We start from the raw sequence: 16,659 nt of genomic DNA, 5'->3' as shown, positions 1-16,659 counted from the left end.
TTTTGTGTAATATCTTTAAAATGTAGTTCTTGAAAAGGAAAATAAAATGTAGTTCTTGAACCTTCTCTTCAGTGCCTTAGGAGTGGGGTACTTACGGTGTCTCACCGACCCCTACGACCAGCATCTACCCATATACTCTTTCTGTCTATTAGCATGATGACTTAAATGTGCTTCTGTCCAAAGTCTGTCCCTTGTTTACATGTTAGAGCCCATCTCCTCTTGACTACTAAAGGACATTGTTCTAGCATTTAGCCTGGTGATTCTCAAACTTTTTGATCTCAAGACCCCTTTATACTCTTAAAAATTACTGAGGGCCCCCAAAAAACTTTTTATGTGGAATATGTCCTTTAATATTTACTATATTAGAAACTGAACTGAGATGTTTAAAAAGTGTTTATTCGTTCATTAAAAACTTAATAAAGAGGGGGCACCTGGGTGGCTCATTGGGTTAAGCCTCTGCCTTCGGTCCAGGTCATGATCTCAGGGTCCTGGGATTGAGCCCCGCATCAGGCTTTCTGCTTGTCAGGGAGCCTGCTTCTCTTTCTCTCTGCCTGCTTCTCTGCCTACTTGTGATCTCTCTCTCTGTGTTAAATAAATAAATAAAATCTTTAAAAAAACCAAAACTCAAGCCACTATGCTAACATAATTGCCACATTTTTAAAGAAAAATAACATTGCCCAATAGAAGAATGGCATTGATTAGCATTTTTGTAAATCTCATTCATGTTTGGCTTAATAGTAGATAGCAGGATTCTGCATTGAGTCTTCTGCACTATGTTAATTGAAATATAGGAAGAAAATTTAGCTTTAGAAAATTCAGCCTTATCCGTAGGTAGTTAGAAAAGGAAGGCATATTATGGTGGTGGGTTTTTTTTTTGTATTATATGTTTTGATTAAAAACTCAGCAAGTGATAGTTTCTTAGATGTGATTTGTAATATGGTATCTGGAACCATATCAAAAAACTCCCATACTGTTTCATTAAAAACCATTTTTTTTTCCTATTTTGGATAAATCTTTTCCTGGTGCATAATTTTATAACATGATGTATTGGTCATTTGGAAATACAGGTTTGCTGAGTTTTTCAGACCTGCCAGATGTTGATGCTACACACCGTCAATCTTATATTTGTTAACATTACTTGTTCTCATCACCAAAATCTTTAATGGGAAGCTAGGGTTCATGGTGGCAGATGAATGTTTTTTGATATTCCTAATTTATGCTTAAAAGCTTGAATTTTTCATTATGACAAATATCATTGTATTTATTATGTTATTATAGTGAAGCTCACTGTGTACAGTAGCTTTTTTGTAGATTGCATCAGATTTTGTACGTAGAGGATCAGGTCATCTATGAATGTAGACAGTTTTACTTCTTCCTTTCCAACCCAAATGTCCTTTGTTCTTTTTCTGACCTTACTGCACTAACTAGAACTTCAGTGCAGATGTTGAATAGAAGTAGAAAGAGACATCTGTCTTCCTAATCTTTAGAGGAACATTAGTCTTTTGTCTTTTGCCGTTAAATATGTTGTAAGCTATAGGTTTTTTGTAGATTCCCTTTACTGAGTTGAGAAGGTTGCTTTCTGTTTGCAGATTGCTGCGAGTTTTTTTCCTAGAAATTTGTGTTGGATTTTGATTTGGTTCATTCTTTGATCCATGAGTTACTTAGGATCCAATGAGTTACATTGTTTAATTAAGGACTTAGGACCCATTGAGTTACATTGTTTAATTCTAAACATTTAGACATTTCTGGATATCTCACTGTTACTGACTTCCAGTTTAATTCTCTTGAGGTCAGAGGATATTCTCCATAATACTTTGATCTTACTGAAATTTATTAAGCTGCTTTATGGCCCACGATATAGTTTACCTAGGTGAGTAATCTATTTGCATTTGAGGATAATATGTATTCTGTAGTTGTAGGGGGAGCTATTTTGAAAATTATTTTTTGAAAACAAACTTTATTGGGTGGCTCAGTGGGCTAAAGCTTCTGCCTTCGGCTCAGGTCATGATCCCAGGGTCCTGGGATTGAGCCCCGCATCGGGCTCTCTGCTCAGCAGGGAGCCTACTTCCTCCTCTCTGCCTACTTGTGATCTCTGTCTGTCAAATAAATAAATAAATAATCTTAAAACAACAACAACAACAACAACTTTGTTTTTTAATGATTGTGGATTTATAGAAAATTTGCAGATAGTATGAAGAATTCCTGTGCACCCCTCATCCAGTTTTATTACTACTCATTACATTACCATGGTATAATTTATCAGACCCAAATTCATATGTTATTAGTAATATACCAAATTTTGGGTTTCACCAGTTTTCCCACTAAAGTCCTTTTTCTGTTCCAGTTCAGGATCCCACATTGCACATAACTGTCATTCTCTTTAGTCTTCTGTGATCTGTGACAGTTTCAGTCTTTGCTCTTTGTGATCCTGTCAGTTTTTTGGAATATGGTCCGTTATTTTGTAGAATGTCCTTCAAATTGGGTTCATTTGTTTTTCTCATGGTTTGACTGAGGTTATTTGTTTTTGGAAAGAATACTACAGTGGAGGGGTGCCCTTCTCATCAAATCATTTTAACCAGTACATCATAGGACATCCCTTGTGATGCTGACCTTAATCACTTGGTTAAGCTAGTCCGCATTTGCCAGTTTCTCCACTTTCAAGTTACTCATTGGTGCCTGGGTGGCTCAGTCGGTTAAGTGTCTGCTTTCGGCTCAGGTCGTGTTCCCAGTGTCGTAGGATCGAGCCCCACATCAGGCTCCCTGCTTGGTGGGGACCCTACTTCTGCCTCTGCCTGCTGCTCCCCCTGCTTGTGCTCTCTCTCACTATCTCTGTTGCTCACATAAATAAATAAAATCTTTTAAAAAGAAATAAAGTTATTCGTTTTCCGTTTCTGTACTCTGCTCTCTAGAAATGTCGCTAAGTGCAACTTGCATGCAAAAGGCAACCTATGGGTGGGATATCTACGTATAAGATTTGGACTTTTTCTATAAGGATTTGTTTCATCACCCAATTTAGTCAGTTACTTTTTTTTGTCAGTAATGAGTCATAGGTATTTTATACTGTTGTAATCTAGTAATATATTATTTATTTTGTTGCTCAGATTGTTCCGAGCCACTGGGGGTTCTTTAAGGTGTCCCTTTTGTGTGCCCTATCCTTTTATTTTTTGAGCACTCCCTGACTTTCTGATACTGCAGGATTCTCCAGACTCATCTTGTGCTTTCCCTGTCCCAACTTTAGAATTGGCCATTTCTTCAATGGGCCCCGACTACTTTTAATGGATAGTGGTATTTAGAAACTAAGATTTGCCTTGTAGAAGTACTTGTTGTTACTTGGGTGTCCATGTTTCTAGGCCCTGTCAGCAGACAGAGCTCGGTAGTATGTGTCTAGTAATCCATGTATATACACATATCTGTCATCATTTCTGTACCTGCTTATGTATGTGTTAGTATTCATACATATTTATATATACAGATACATGAGTATGAGTTCATACTCCTGTAGCCTACTGTAATTCAGTATTACCTTTTCTTCTTGCTTATCTATAACTTTCCCCTCCAACATTGTGAAACCTGGCACCCACCAGCTACCATCTATTTTACTTACCTAGGTATACATGTAAAACAGCTTCAGAATTGAGAAACGAAATGAGAAACAGATTTCCAGTTCAAGTATAGTATTTATATGTAGTTACTTTTGTTCTTACCCTTAAATTTCTAGTGAGAGTACCATTTTCCAACATAACTTAAAGGGTCAACTCTCTGCCTCCCCACCCCATACTACTGTGTCCTACATTGGTATTATAGGTAGATTCATTTGTCATAGTCTGCAGTCTGTCCTGGGTCTCCCGACATCCTTGGTGATTTTTCCGTTTTAGAGTTTGCTTATGTTAGTGTTATTTTTTTTTTTATGGTGTATAGTTCTGTGCGGTTTGACAAATTCAGAGTCCTTCATTCGCTGCCCTAGTACTAATACAGAAAGTCCCATCATCCTAAAATTTTCTCTGCAAGTCCTCTTTTAGTCAGTTACACTCTCTCCACCAAACCCTTGTGATTAGTGTTCTGTTTTTTCTTCCTGTAGTTCTGCCTTTTTCAGATTGTCGCATGAATAGACTATACAATATGTAGCCTCTTGAGTCTGACTTCTTGCGCTTAGCAAAATGCACATCCATGTTCTTGCATGAATAGCCCATTGTATGGATGTACCAGTTTGTGTATTCCCCATTTGAAGGGCATCTTTGTTGCTCCCAGTTTTTAGCGACTGTGAATAAAGCTGCAGTAAACATTTGTGTATAGAGTTTTACATGGACATAGTTTTCAGGTTACTTGTTAAGTGCCCACTGATTGCTGGGTTTTATGGTGAGATTGTGTTGAACTTTGTAAGAAGTGGCCAGTTGTCTTCCAATTGGTTATACCATTTTATATTACACCAGAGAATGAGGATTCCTGTTGCTCTGTGTCCTTGCCAGCCTTTGGTATTGTCAGTGTTTTGGATTTTAGGTGTGCACATTTAGTATTGGATTTTAATTCCTCTGTTATTTTAGCTAAGCCTCTGCAGTTTTTTTTTTTTTTAATGTTTGCTCTAAGGATTACAGTATGTATCTTTAACTTACGGCCTGCTGAAAGTTGTAACTGTACTGTTTCACAGGAAATGTACGAGCCTTGTAAACCTGTAGTTCCACTTACCCTCTGTTCTGTGTGCTATTGTTGTCATATATAAAACGTAAATGGTATGGGTCTCACAATACGTGTTCTAATTTTTAATTCACAGTTACTAAAAAAAACCCAAGAAAACAACAAAATGTGTAGGTGTTAATATTTAACTCGTATACTTAACCATTTCTGGTGCTCTTTTTTCTTTCCTCTGAACAACTTTTAATATTCCTTTAGTGCACATTTATTGGCAACAAATTCTCTCAATTTTTGTTGATCTGAGAATGTCTTTATTTTACCTTTATTTTTCAAAACTTTAATTTTGAAATCATTTAGATAAGAATTTGTAAAAATAGTACAGTGTGTTACCCAGCTGCCCCCATTGATAATCTTATATAACCATAGTACATTACCAAAATAAGGAAATTGACTTTGGCACAATTCTATTAAATTAGAGTCCTTTTTCTCACCTTCATTTCTTTCTTTCTTTTTTTTTTTTAAGGTTTTATTTATTTATTTGACAGACAGAGATCACAAGTAGGCAGAGAGGCAGGCAGAGAGAGAGGAAGGGAAGCAGAGAGCCCGATGCCAGGTTTGATCCCAGGACACTGGATCATGACCTGAGCTGAAGGCAGAGGCTTTAAACCACTGAGCCACCCTCTGTTCATTTTTCTATCACCATTTTTCTCTTTAAGATCGCATAGTTACTGTTGATCTGTTTTCAAGTTCATTGATTTTCTGCTTCTCCAATCTGTTAAGTGCATGCAGTAGATTTTTTTTTTTACTGATTTTTTTCAACTCTAGAATTTCTATTTATTGGTTTATATTTCTTTGCTGAGATATTCCATCTGTTTATTCGTTATGAGACATTTCCCTCTTCCTTGAGAATATTCATAATTAGTGCTTTAAAGTCCTGTGTGCTAATTGCAACATTTGGGTCACCTCAGGATTGGTTTCTCTTAATAGCTTTTTCTTGAGTTTGATTACATTTTACTATTTCTTTACATGTCTGGTCATTTTTTAAAATACACTAGATACTAAATGGTCCATAATAGGGACGTTGAATTCTGTTACATTCTTCTGAAGTATGTTGATTTTTATTCTAGCGGACAGTTAATGTGGGTGTATTTGAACTCCAAGCACTGTCTTCTTTGCAGTGGGCAGCAGCTACACTTTTTGCTCAGTTCTTTCAATTTCTAGCTGCTGCTTTTTCATCTGGCCCAATGTGATTTTCCTTGGACAAGCACAGTTTAGCAGTTGGCTAAGGATTTGGGTGTGGTTTGTGTGTAGATTCTGGGGTTCGTGTGTTTTGTAGTTTCCTCCCTTTCAGAGTTTCCTCCCTGGTTTTCCAGCTGCTCTGCATCTTTGCACTGACATCTCTAGCCTATAAGCCTGTGGTTTTTTGCTTCCAGGAGCTGTTCAGGATGGGAAATACCCTCTGGCAGAAAGCCTCACAAATCTCTTTCCACACATAGATTCCCATCCAGGTTCTGCCTGCCTTTTGGTCACTTTCCCAGGCCTTCAAATAATTTCAAATGCTTGCAATTCTATATTTTGTCCGGATTTTATAATTGCTATCCAAGGGGTGATTAGCCTGCTCAGGTTCCTCTGCTGTGACTGAAATTCATTGACCCACCTCATATGGGCTTAAGGCATTGTTCTTCTGTCCCTCACGGTGCCCTTGAAATCTGAGACTCTAGTTCCTGATTTTGGCAGGTATCGGGAGGGTGGCTGTGGTTTCAGGCTCACTTATTGCTTCTAGTTTGCAGCTTGCCTGATACGGGCTCTTTGGCAGTGGGAATATCTTTCAGAATGCTCATTTGCAATCAGGAGTAGATCGTATAGCCAGACCCTAAAGATTCTACCTGCTACAGAGCCCCCCCGCCTCTTTTTTTCCTATTAAAAAATTTTTTTTTCTGTATCCAAACTCAGAATTCTCCCTGACCTCGTATTTTCCTGGTGTCTAATCTGTCTCTAGCTCTCCCAGTAGTGTTCTTCCACTTTTTTCCCCCTAGATCTTTCCTTTTAGTTCTCTTTCTCATCTCTGTTTTCTTTCTGATTATTCGTTCTTTCGTCACCAATTCTAGTTTCATCTGGTTTTGACCCATGGCAAGTGAACATTTATGGAACAGATCTGTAGTTGGAAAAACCCATAAGGTCCACGAATCTAATTCTGTTATTAGTTAAAAGACAAACCGAGGCTCAGATAAATTGAACGATTTAACTGGAGTTACTTAGTTCACCTGAAAAAGCTGGAATTAGAATCTGGGCTCTAGATTCTCTAGTCCAAGACTTTTCCACTGTGAGTGCTCTTGCAGGGTTTTTTTTTTTTTTTTTTTAATTCTGTAGGGTTTGGTTTTTTATCTTTCTGTCCTTATCTGTATGATCATATTAGTGTTGGCTCTCTTAAGTATTTATTCCTCAGGGCAAAAAACATTGGTTTTCTTGGTGTTCTAGCATATCCTGCATGCTTCTAAGGTTAGACATGGAGCCGTTTATAATAAGCTTACCTTCTACCTAAAACATTCCAGTACTTACCCTACTTGTCCCTTACTGAAGGTGTGAGGAGAGAGGGAAGCCTGTTACCTCAATCAGTTTAGTAACACTTAGCAGAGATGTGATTACTTTAAGCAGCTGTGTGCTAGGTGCCAGGTTCTCAGAATTCGTGACAGTCCCTGAGCCTAGGAACTCACTTTCTGTCTAGAGGAGAAAGACAAGTAAATAATTTCAGTGGTACTTGCTAGGTATTATAGAGGATTTTCAAGGTGCTTTGGGAGAGTAGGATTCAGCCTAAGGAGAGTGGTCAGGGAAGGCCTCCTGGATCATACATGAGTCTTAAGGGGTGTCAGTCACCAGACAACAGAAGGAAAGGGAGGAGGTGTAAGGAAGAGGATCCTTTATGTGTAAAGGCACAAGAATGTAGAATGTCATAGTGTTATGGAGGGGCCTTCATAGGCAGTCCGCTGCTGTTGGATAGCGTGAAATGTAGAGTGGAGTGTATGAGACGGACTGGAAAGGTGAGCAGGGCCCTGGTCACAATAGGCTCTGGAAGCATTTCTGAGGAGTGGTCTTCACTCTAAAGGCAAAGGAGAGCCACTGAAGGATTAACAGCTCCGCATTTTAGATAGAGGCATCGTTATGGCAGTAATCTGAAAAACACGTGAAAGGCGCAGGTCTGGAAGTAGAGAGACAAGGTACAGGCTGTTGCAATAGGTCAGGGTGCAGGAGACAGGTCTGAACTGGGGTAGTGGGAGCGGACTGGAGGGAGGAGGGTGCGCAAGTGTTCATGGGAGAAGGTGGCAGGATCTGGTGACTGACTTGGGGAGAGGGAGGAATCACTGCATTTGGCAATCACGAAGGTCACTGGTGACCTGAAAGAGTGCTAACTCTGGCGTGGCGAGATAAAAGCCAAGGGTTAATGTGTTAAGGAGTGAATGGAAAGTGAGGAAGTATAGACAGTGAATAGTATAGAATGCTATATAAATATATATAGCATACTATATATAGTATAGTGAATAGTATAGACAGTGAAGAGAAGAAAACTTCTCTTTTAAGAAGTTTATAGAAGTAGACAGAATTCATAGTATTGAAGGGAGTTGCGGTCTACTCCTTGAAACTCATTACACTCTACTCCTGGTTCTTTTCTCTTATTATTGGTCACCTTTATGAGCTCTCTTCCTCTTCGTGCCGCTTTAATGCTGCTAGGGCCTCCATCTCTAACCTTAGCTGTTCTCATTCCATGTGCTCTTTCTTGCTAAATCTTTCGACACACCTTCAGTTACCACCGAAAGGTATGTGATCCCCAAATCTGTGTCTGCGGTGTAGTCCGGTGTGTATAGCTATGCACCAGATCGCTCTATTGCTGTGTACCTGAGGCACCTTAAGTGCAAGGCATTCAGAACTGAGCTCATGAACCTCAGGTCCCCTAACCGGCTCTTCCTCTTATGTTCTGTCCTGTTTAGTGCAGCCTCATTCATCTGGTCCTGAAAATTATTAACCTGCAAGGTGAACTTAGCTCCTCCTCCTTTGCTCTTACGTAGCGAGTCTGTCACTAAGTCTCCTTTATCGCTGCTTTCATCATCTGTTGCCGATACCCTGTAGTAACTTTCCTGCCTCCAGTCTCCTCCAGACCCCAATGTGTATACCTTAATTAAAAAATTCTTAATTGCTAAAAAATGATTAGCATCTTTTGAGCTTTCAGTGAGTCATAATTTTTTTGCTGGTGGAGGGTCCTGCCTCGATGCAGTTGGCTGCTGACTCAGCAGGGTGGAGGTTGACAAAGGCTGGGGCAGCTGTGGCAAGTTCTTAAAATAAGACAACAGTGAGGTTTGTGACATCATGCGACTCTTCCTTTCATGAACAAATTCTCTGTAGTGTGCGATGCTTTTTGAGAGCATTTTGTCCACAGTAGAACTTCTTTCAGAATTGGAATCCATCCTCTCATACCTTGCTACAGCCTATTAGCTACAGTTATGTAATATTCTGAATTGTTTGTTGTCACTTCAGTGGTCCTCTTAGCATCTTCTCCAGGGGTCAATTCCATTTCAAGAAACTACTTTCTTTGCTCATCTGTAAGAAACAGTTCCTTGTCCATTCAAGTTTTATCATGAGATGGCAGCACCTCAGGCCCATCTTCAGGCTCCACTTCTGATTCTAGTTCTCCTGCTGTTTTCGCCACATCTGCAGCTCCTGTCTCCACCCAAGTCTTGAACCCTTCCAGGTCTACATGAGGGATGCAATCAAATTCTTCCCAATTCCTGTTAAATGTTGATGTATTGTCCTCTCCTGTGACTCACAAATGTTCTTAATGGCATCGAGAATGATGAAGCCTTTCAATTTACTTTGTCCCCATCCATCAGAGGAATCATTGTGTATGGCAGTAGTAGCCTTACAAAATAATAAGACTTGAAAGTCAGAATGACTCCTTGATCCATGGGCTGCAGAATGGATATTGTGTTAGCAGGCAAAAAAACCACAAAAAACAAAAAAACAAAAACAAAAACACAACAAAACATTCATCTCGTTGTCCCATCTCCATCAGAGTTCTTGGGTGACCAGGTGCATTGTTAGTGAAAGGTAATATTTTGAAAGGAATCTTTTTTAATGAGCAGTAGGTCTGAAAAGTGGGCTTAAAATATTTGGGAAACCATGTTGTAAACAGCTGTGCTGTCCTCCAGGCTTCGTTTTTTCATTTACGGAGCTCAGGCAGAGTCGATTTAGGGTAATTCTTAAGAGGCCCAGGATTTTTGGAGTGGCAAATGAACAGTGGCATCAACTTAAAGTCGCTAGCTGCGTTAACCCTTTAGCAAGAGTCTGCCTGTCCTTTGAAGCTTTGAAGCCAGGCATTGACTTCCCCTCGCTAGCTGTGAAAGTCCTAGAGGCGTCTTCCAGTAGAACACATTTCATCTGCATTGAAAATCTGTTCAGGGAAGCTGACTGTCTTAGCTAGATCTTCTGGATAACTTGCTGCAGCTTCTACACAGGCATCTGCTACTTTTCCTTCCACTTCTATGTTATGGAGACAGCTTCTTTCTTAAACTTCACAAACCAGCCCTTCTAGCTTCAAACTTCTCTTCTGCAGCTTCCCCACCTCTCAGCGTGCACAGATTCGAAAAGTGCTAGGGCTTTGCTCTAGATGGGGCTTTGGCTTAAAGGAATGTTTTAGCTGGTTTGATCTTCTATCCAGACCACTAAAACTTTCTTCATTATTGGCAGGAAGGCTGTTTTGCTTCCTTATCATTTGTATGTTCCTTGGAGTGGCACTTTTCATTTCCTTCCATAACTTGTCCTTTGCGTTTACAACCTGACTAATTGGCACGAGAGGTGTAGCTTTTGGCCTGTCTGGCTTTGGACATGCTTTCCTCACTTGCTTTTGATTTAAAGTGATATATGTGGCTCTTCCTTTTATATAAACACTTAGAGGCCATTGTAGGATCGTTAATTGGCCTAATTTCAGTATTGCTGTGTCTCAGGGAATGAAGATGCTAGAGGAGAGGGAGAGAAATGGGGGGATGGCCGGTCAGCAGAGCATTCAGAACACATACAACATTTATTGACCAAGTTTGCCATTTTATAGGGGCACAATTCATGGCACCCCCAAACAGTTTACAATAGTTATATCAAAGATCATTGTTTAAAGATTACCATAGCCAATAATGAGACAGTCTGAAATACTGCAGGAGTTACCAAGTGTGACCCAGGCAGGAAGTGAGCAAATGCTGTTGGAAAAATGGCGCCAATGGACTTGCTTGATGCAGGGTTGCCACAAACCTTCAGTTTGTAAAAAATGCATTCTGTAAGGTGCAGTAAAGTGAGGTGCAGTTGAACGAGATGTGCCTGTGATGAGAATTCACTCAATGCCTGTATGATGAGTGGATGAATGATAAGATGTAGCCGTCAGCTGGGAGTGCATCGGGCCTGTAGAGTGGTAAATGTTTGAAACACTTGTCAAGAGTGGTGAAGGGGCTGAACAAAAACTAATAAAAGGATGAGTTATGTATTTTGAATGTTTGATTCTATTGCGTATGCCTTAAATATTTTCATGTGACTGCCTTACTTTCCTCCTTATTCATTAGGTTATGAACTCTTCTCTTTTTTTCAAAAAAAAAAAAAAAAAATGTCCAGTTCAGGATTCTGGCTGATCAGTGTCTCTTGATTGCAGATCCAATGGATTTGAACAGAAGCGCTTTGCCAGGCTTGCCAGCAAGAAGGCGGTGGAGGAACTTGCCTACAAGTGGAGTGTTGAGGATATGTAATTTTTCTGAAGCTGTGGGGTGGCTCTGGGTTGTGGTAGTGGATATAGGGCAGCCAGACATCCAGCTGTAACGGGTGTCTATGCTAATAATCAGGGTCCACACAGACCAGCAACTTGAATGCCAGTTTTGACTGTGGAGGAATATTTTGAGACCTGATGTTCGGACTGAGGCACCTGGCCTTCTTCAGGTGTTCCAACACTGGCTATTGTTGGCCTTCAGAGGAAGTATTGATTTTTCAGTGTCCCAGGATTTGTTCTTGGTTAGGGTTTTTGTTTTTTAATAAACATGCATTTATTTTTTCAAAATCATGTTCTTAACTGGGTATTCTGTTTTGGGGAAAAAAGCTAATGATGAACCTCCCATGGATCTTGGAGGGTGGTGGTTGGATTTTTCATTAATCTAGAAAGCAGCGTGAGTAGAAACTTCAGTGATGGGTCCTTCCTCTTAGAAATACAAATTTGTGCTAGACTTAGGAATAGACATAGCTATTTGGAGACAAGGTATATGATAAAGGTAATGTCACAAATTAGTGGGGAAGAAATAGGTAATGATGCTTAGAAAATTGGCTTATGTATGGATAAAAATGAAGTTGGATCCCTACCTCAAACTGTATAAAAACAAAGACATTCCAAAGCTCTTAAAGATCTAAATGAAAGGTAAAATGTTAAAGCCAGTAGGAAAAATCAGAGAATGTCATTGTGACCTTGGGGTGAGGATAGATTTGTTAAATAATATCCCCAAAGCACAATCTATAAGATTTGATAGCTTCGACTACTTCATAATTAAAGATTTCTGGTTAACAGAGCATCTCATAGTCAAAGCGAAAGATGTATATAGATTAGGAGAAAATATTTGCAATGTTTAAAACCGAGAAGGGATTGCATATATAAAAAACTTGATATAGAAAGAACTACTGTAAATAAGAAAGATGAAACACAAAATAAGGTGTGCCTGGGTGGCTTAGTCGGTTAAACATCTGCCTTTGGATCAGGTCATGATGTTAGGGTCCTGGGATCGAGGCCATATTGGGCTCTCCGCTCAGCAGGGAGGCTGCTTCTCCCTCTCCTCTCCCTCTGTGCTCGCTCGCTCTCAAATAAAATCTTAAACACACACACACACACACACACACACACACAAATAGGCAAAGAATATAAATAGGTAAAATGTAAAGGGAAAACCAAAATGACTAATAAGAATATTATCTCATTGGTAATTAGAGAAACACAAAAAATAAAATGTTAATGTGTTTCTACTTCTATCCATTGGCTTGGCAAAAGAAAGAGATTTAACTCTTGTGGGGAATGAAAACTTCAGGGGAGTTTCATCTGTTGTATCCATTTCGGAGAACAAATGGGCAACACTTAATTGGAATTAAGTAATATCCTGGATGCAATGTTACGTAGCTTTTAAGAGTGTGGCTCTGGAGCTATAGTGCCTGTGTTTGAATCCCAGCTATGTCTTTTACTAATTGTGTGATCTTGGTAAGCTTCTTAACTTCTTTGTGCCTTAGTTTCTTCAACTGTGAAATGGAGATAATCTCACCTACCTCAGAGGTTTATTGTGACCTTAGAACAGTGCTTGCACATAGTGTGTGTCACAAAATTGTTGGCTGTCATTATTATTATCTTCCTATTCATCCAGTATTGATAGCGAGCTTCCAAGATGGCCCCTGATGATCCCTGGCTCCTAGTATACAAGCCCTGTGCAGTCCCCTCCCATAATGAATAGGGCCGTCCTGTGTAACCAATAGGATATACTGGAAACTTGTGACTTCTGAGGCTAGGTCATAGAAGACATTGAATCTGGCTTGTACTTTCTCAGATCCCTTGCTTTGGAAGAAGCTGGCTGCCGTGTCGTGAGGGCACACAAGCAGCCATCTGGAGAGGTCCATGTGGAGAGGAGAGCTGAGGCCTCTCACCAGTAGATGGCCCTGAGTTTTCCATCGGTGTGAGTGAACCACCTTAGAAGTGGATACTTTACCTCCATTCAGACCTTTAGACGAATGTGGCCCTGATCGACATGTGACCACAACCTCATGAGAAATCCTGAACCAAAATCACTTAGCTCTAAATTCTTGATGCAAACAAACAGTGAGATAACAGGTGTTTATTTTTTAAAGAAGGATTTTATTTGAGAGAGAGCACAAGCTGGGGGACTGGCAGACAAAGGGAGAGGGAGAAGCAGTCTCCTCACTGAGCAGGGAGCCTGATGCAGGTCTTGATCCCAGTTGCCCAGGATCACGACCTGAGCCAAAGGCAGACACTTAACTGAAACACCCAGGTGCCCCTAGATGTTCATTTTTAAAAAAACATTTATTGAGCTATAACTCACACGCCATACAGTTGACTCATTTCCTATGAAGTACAATTCAGTGGTTTTAGATATCACAGGGTTGTGCACCTATCACTACAATTAATTTTAAAACATTTGGATCCCTCTGTGAATGTAAGAACATCGTATCCATTGGCATCCATCACTCCCCACTTGTCCCCAACTCCCCTGTCCCCTGGCAACTACTGATCTACTCTCTGTTGCTCTAGATTTGCCTATTAGAGACATTTCATATAGTGTGTGGATGGAGCTGTCATAGAGTATGTGACCTTTTGTGTCTAACTCTTCACTGAGCATAATGTTTGTAAGTTTCATCTGTGTTGTGGTACATTTCTGTCCTTCATTCCTCCTTTTGGCTGAATAATATTCCCTTGTATGGATAGCATACAGTTTATTCATGCATTATTTGATGGACATTTGCGTTGTTTCTACTTTCTGTGGGTTGTGAATGATGCTGTCGTGAACATTTATGTATAAGTCTTTGTATGGGCATGCGTTTTCATTGCTCTTGGAATCGCATTGCTAGGTCATAAGGTAACCCCATGTTTAACTTTTCGAGGAGCTGCCCAACTTCCAAAGCAGTGTATGAGAGTTCCAGTTTCTCCACACTTTTGCCAACACCTTTTCCTTTCTGCCTTGATACAGCCATGCCTGCAGGGATGAAGTGGTCATATTTTTCCAGTGCATAATGTTACTTAACATTTTTATATATTCTTCTTTGGAGAAATGTTTATTCATCCTTTGCCCATTTTTCAGTTGGACTGTCATACGTTCCAATTTTAGTATACGTGCTGCCGAAGCGAGCACTGGACTGTCATACGTACATGTGCACACACACACATGCACACATACACACATACACAGACATACTCTTATGGTTCTTTATATATTCTGGTTACAAGTTTCTTATCAGATACATGATTTACCAACATTTTATCTCATTCTATAGGTATTATTGTTTTAAGCTGCTGAGTTTTGAGGTAATTTGTTATATAGCAATAGGTAACTAATGCATTAAGTATGAATACACTGCACATCAAAGCACTTCCATTGCTGGCGATAGCCTTCAGAGAAGCTTGCACAGATCCACAAGGAGTAACATAAAAGGATGTTTATCTATGTATAGTTTGGGTAGCAAGAAGCTGGAAGCAACTTAGATGTCTGTCCCTAAGGGAACTGATAAATAAAAAGTGGTATATGCATGGCTAGAATATTATACAAGCAGTCAGATGCAGGCTGTTAGGAACTGCTGTGACCGGATGGACTCCAGGTAAGGAAAATAAAAAATTCAATTTAGAGCAAAAACCAGCTAAGTAAATTAAACACACTAAGCAACAATTTTTAAGGGGCATATATATATCTTAACTCACTGGAAACAGGTCTGTGAAGGGGGAATGATGGAGGGAAGGGGAAAGAGAAGAGAGGCCTTGTGTGGATGAATGTGGGCATGTGGTCACCTCAGTTCCATGCACCTGAGGCCCTGAGCGCAGATCCAGAAGCAAGGTCTTGCTCCAAGGGAATGACATTTGGCACTGTGTTAGACTAAACTGTCATGACAGCCACCAAATGGGCTAACTTATTATAATTGGATTTTTTTTTTTTCTCCTTCCTCATGTAATGTCCAGGGTAGTTTCAGCCTGGGGTAGTGGGAGGGGCATGCTTTATTCCGTGCACTCGCGGGACCAGGCTGATGGCCGTGCTAACACGGCCTCCGAGGTTGCTGGGGTGGTGTAGTGAGGCGAGCAGAGCTTGGGAGACTGCTTAGCAGATACAACCCACCCCCTCTAGAAGTGGCGCAAACTTCCACTCATGTTCTGTTGGCTAGAGCTTAGTTGCATGGTCCCCCTAATTCAAGAGAGCCTCAGGAATGTAATGCACACCCAGGAAGAAGGGAAAAATGGATGTTTATAGACAACTCTGGTCCCTGCTGCAGTGCGTCCTTCTCAGACCCCTGAAGAAAGGCTGTCTGTCCTCCAGCCATCTGAGATATATGTGAGTTTTGAAGCAATTTTGAAATCTGGAAATTCCCAAAGGGACTTTCCTCTAACTGGGGGGTCTCAGCTGGAGTCACTGCCAAGTCGAAGATGTCTCTTCCTTCACTGTAGCTAGTAGCTGTCAGAGAAGTATTTAGGCAGAGAGATGAAGGGTAAACTGGAATTGCATCTAGAATCGGCATTTGTGAGATGGAGTATGTCAGAGAGGAGACAAAGCTCAGAAAACAAACTAGAAGGTTCTGCAGTTAGCATGAATAAGAGCTGGGACTAGAACCCAGTGTCCTACTGGGTTGCACACTGCCTTTCTGGTCCTTTGGCTTCTTGTTGTAAACATTATGTAAAAAGGCCCAAGGTTAGAACATTACTGGTGAAACTGTTGAAATCCAAATAAAGTCTGGAATTTAGTTCCTAGAAATATGCGGCTGTTAATCTCTTAGTTCTGGCAAATGTGCCATAGTTATGTAAACAGTGTAACAGTCAAGAACTCTGGGTAAAGAGTAATAAAACAAAACTCTCTCTACTATCTTTACAACTTACTGTAAGTTAAAATTTTATTCCCCAAAATAAGCTTATTTTACAAGGCCCCAGTGAATGTAGGCTCTGGGCCCTGGACCTACTCTGCAGTTATTATTACTTCGGAGTTTATACTTTTGCAAGCTGTTTTGTAAGCCATCCTCTTTCCTTAGCCAAAGTGCCAGTGAATACATCCAACTCCTAGACCTTTGTCACAGCTCTTGTCCTCAGCTGGGTTCTATTTCCATATGGGTTCAGGTTTTAACTTCATCGTAATTGGGCCCCATACTTTCTTAAGAACAACTTACTTTAGGAGGCCAGTGTGGACTGAACAGCCAACCTCCCCTTCCCCATTCCCATGTTGAAATCCTAGCCCCAAGGTGATGGTATTAGGAGGTAGGATCTTCAGGAGGTGA

General features: G+C 40.3%; 1 protein-coding gene across 3 annotated transcripts in view; it reads left to right on the top strand.

Annotated features, from left to right (window-relative positions):
• Nucleotides 1-11,710, top strand: part of BUD13 (BUD13 homolog) — a 29,287-nt gene extending 17,577 nt beyond the window's left edge. For all 3 annotated transcript variants that reach the window (XM_044257895.1, XM_044257894.1, XM_044257893.1), the window contains one exon: nt 11,312-11,710. In XM_044257895.1, the coding sequence (XP_044113830.1) occupies nt 11,312-11,405 (94 nt within the window). In that variant the 3' untranslated portion in view covers nt 11,406-11,710. The remainder of the gene's footprint in view (nt 1-11,311) is intronic.
• Nucleotides 11,711-16,659: the final 4,949 nt, after the last annotated feature.

Source organism: Neovison vison, chromosome 7 (assembly GCF_020171115.1).
Source record: "Neovison vison isolate M4711 chromosome 7, ASM_NN_V1, whole genome shotgun sequence".
Taxonomy (NCBI): Eukaryota; Metazoa; Chordata; class Mammalia; order Carnivora; family Mustelidae; genus Neogale; species Neogale vison.
Note: the sequence above shows the minus strand (reverse complement) of the source record. Positions and strands in the feature narration are given on the sequence as shown.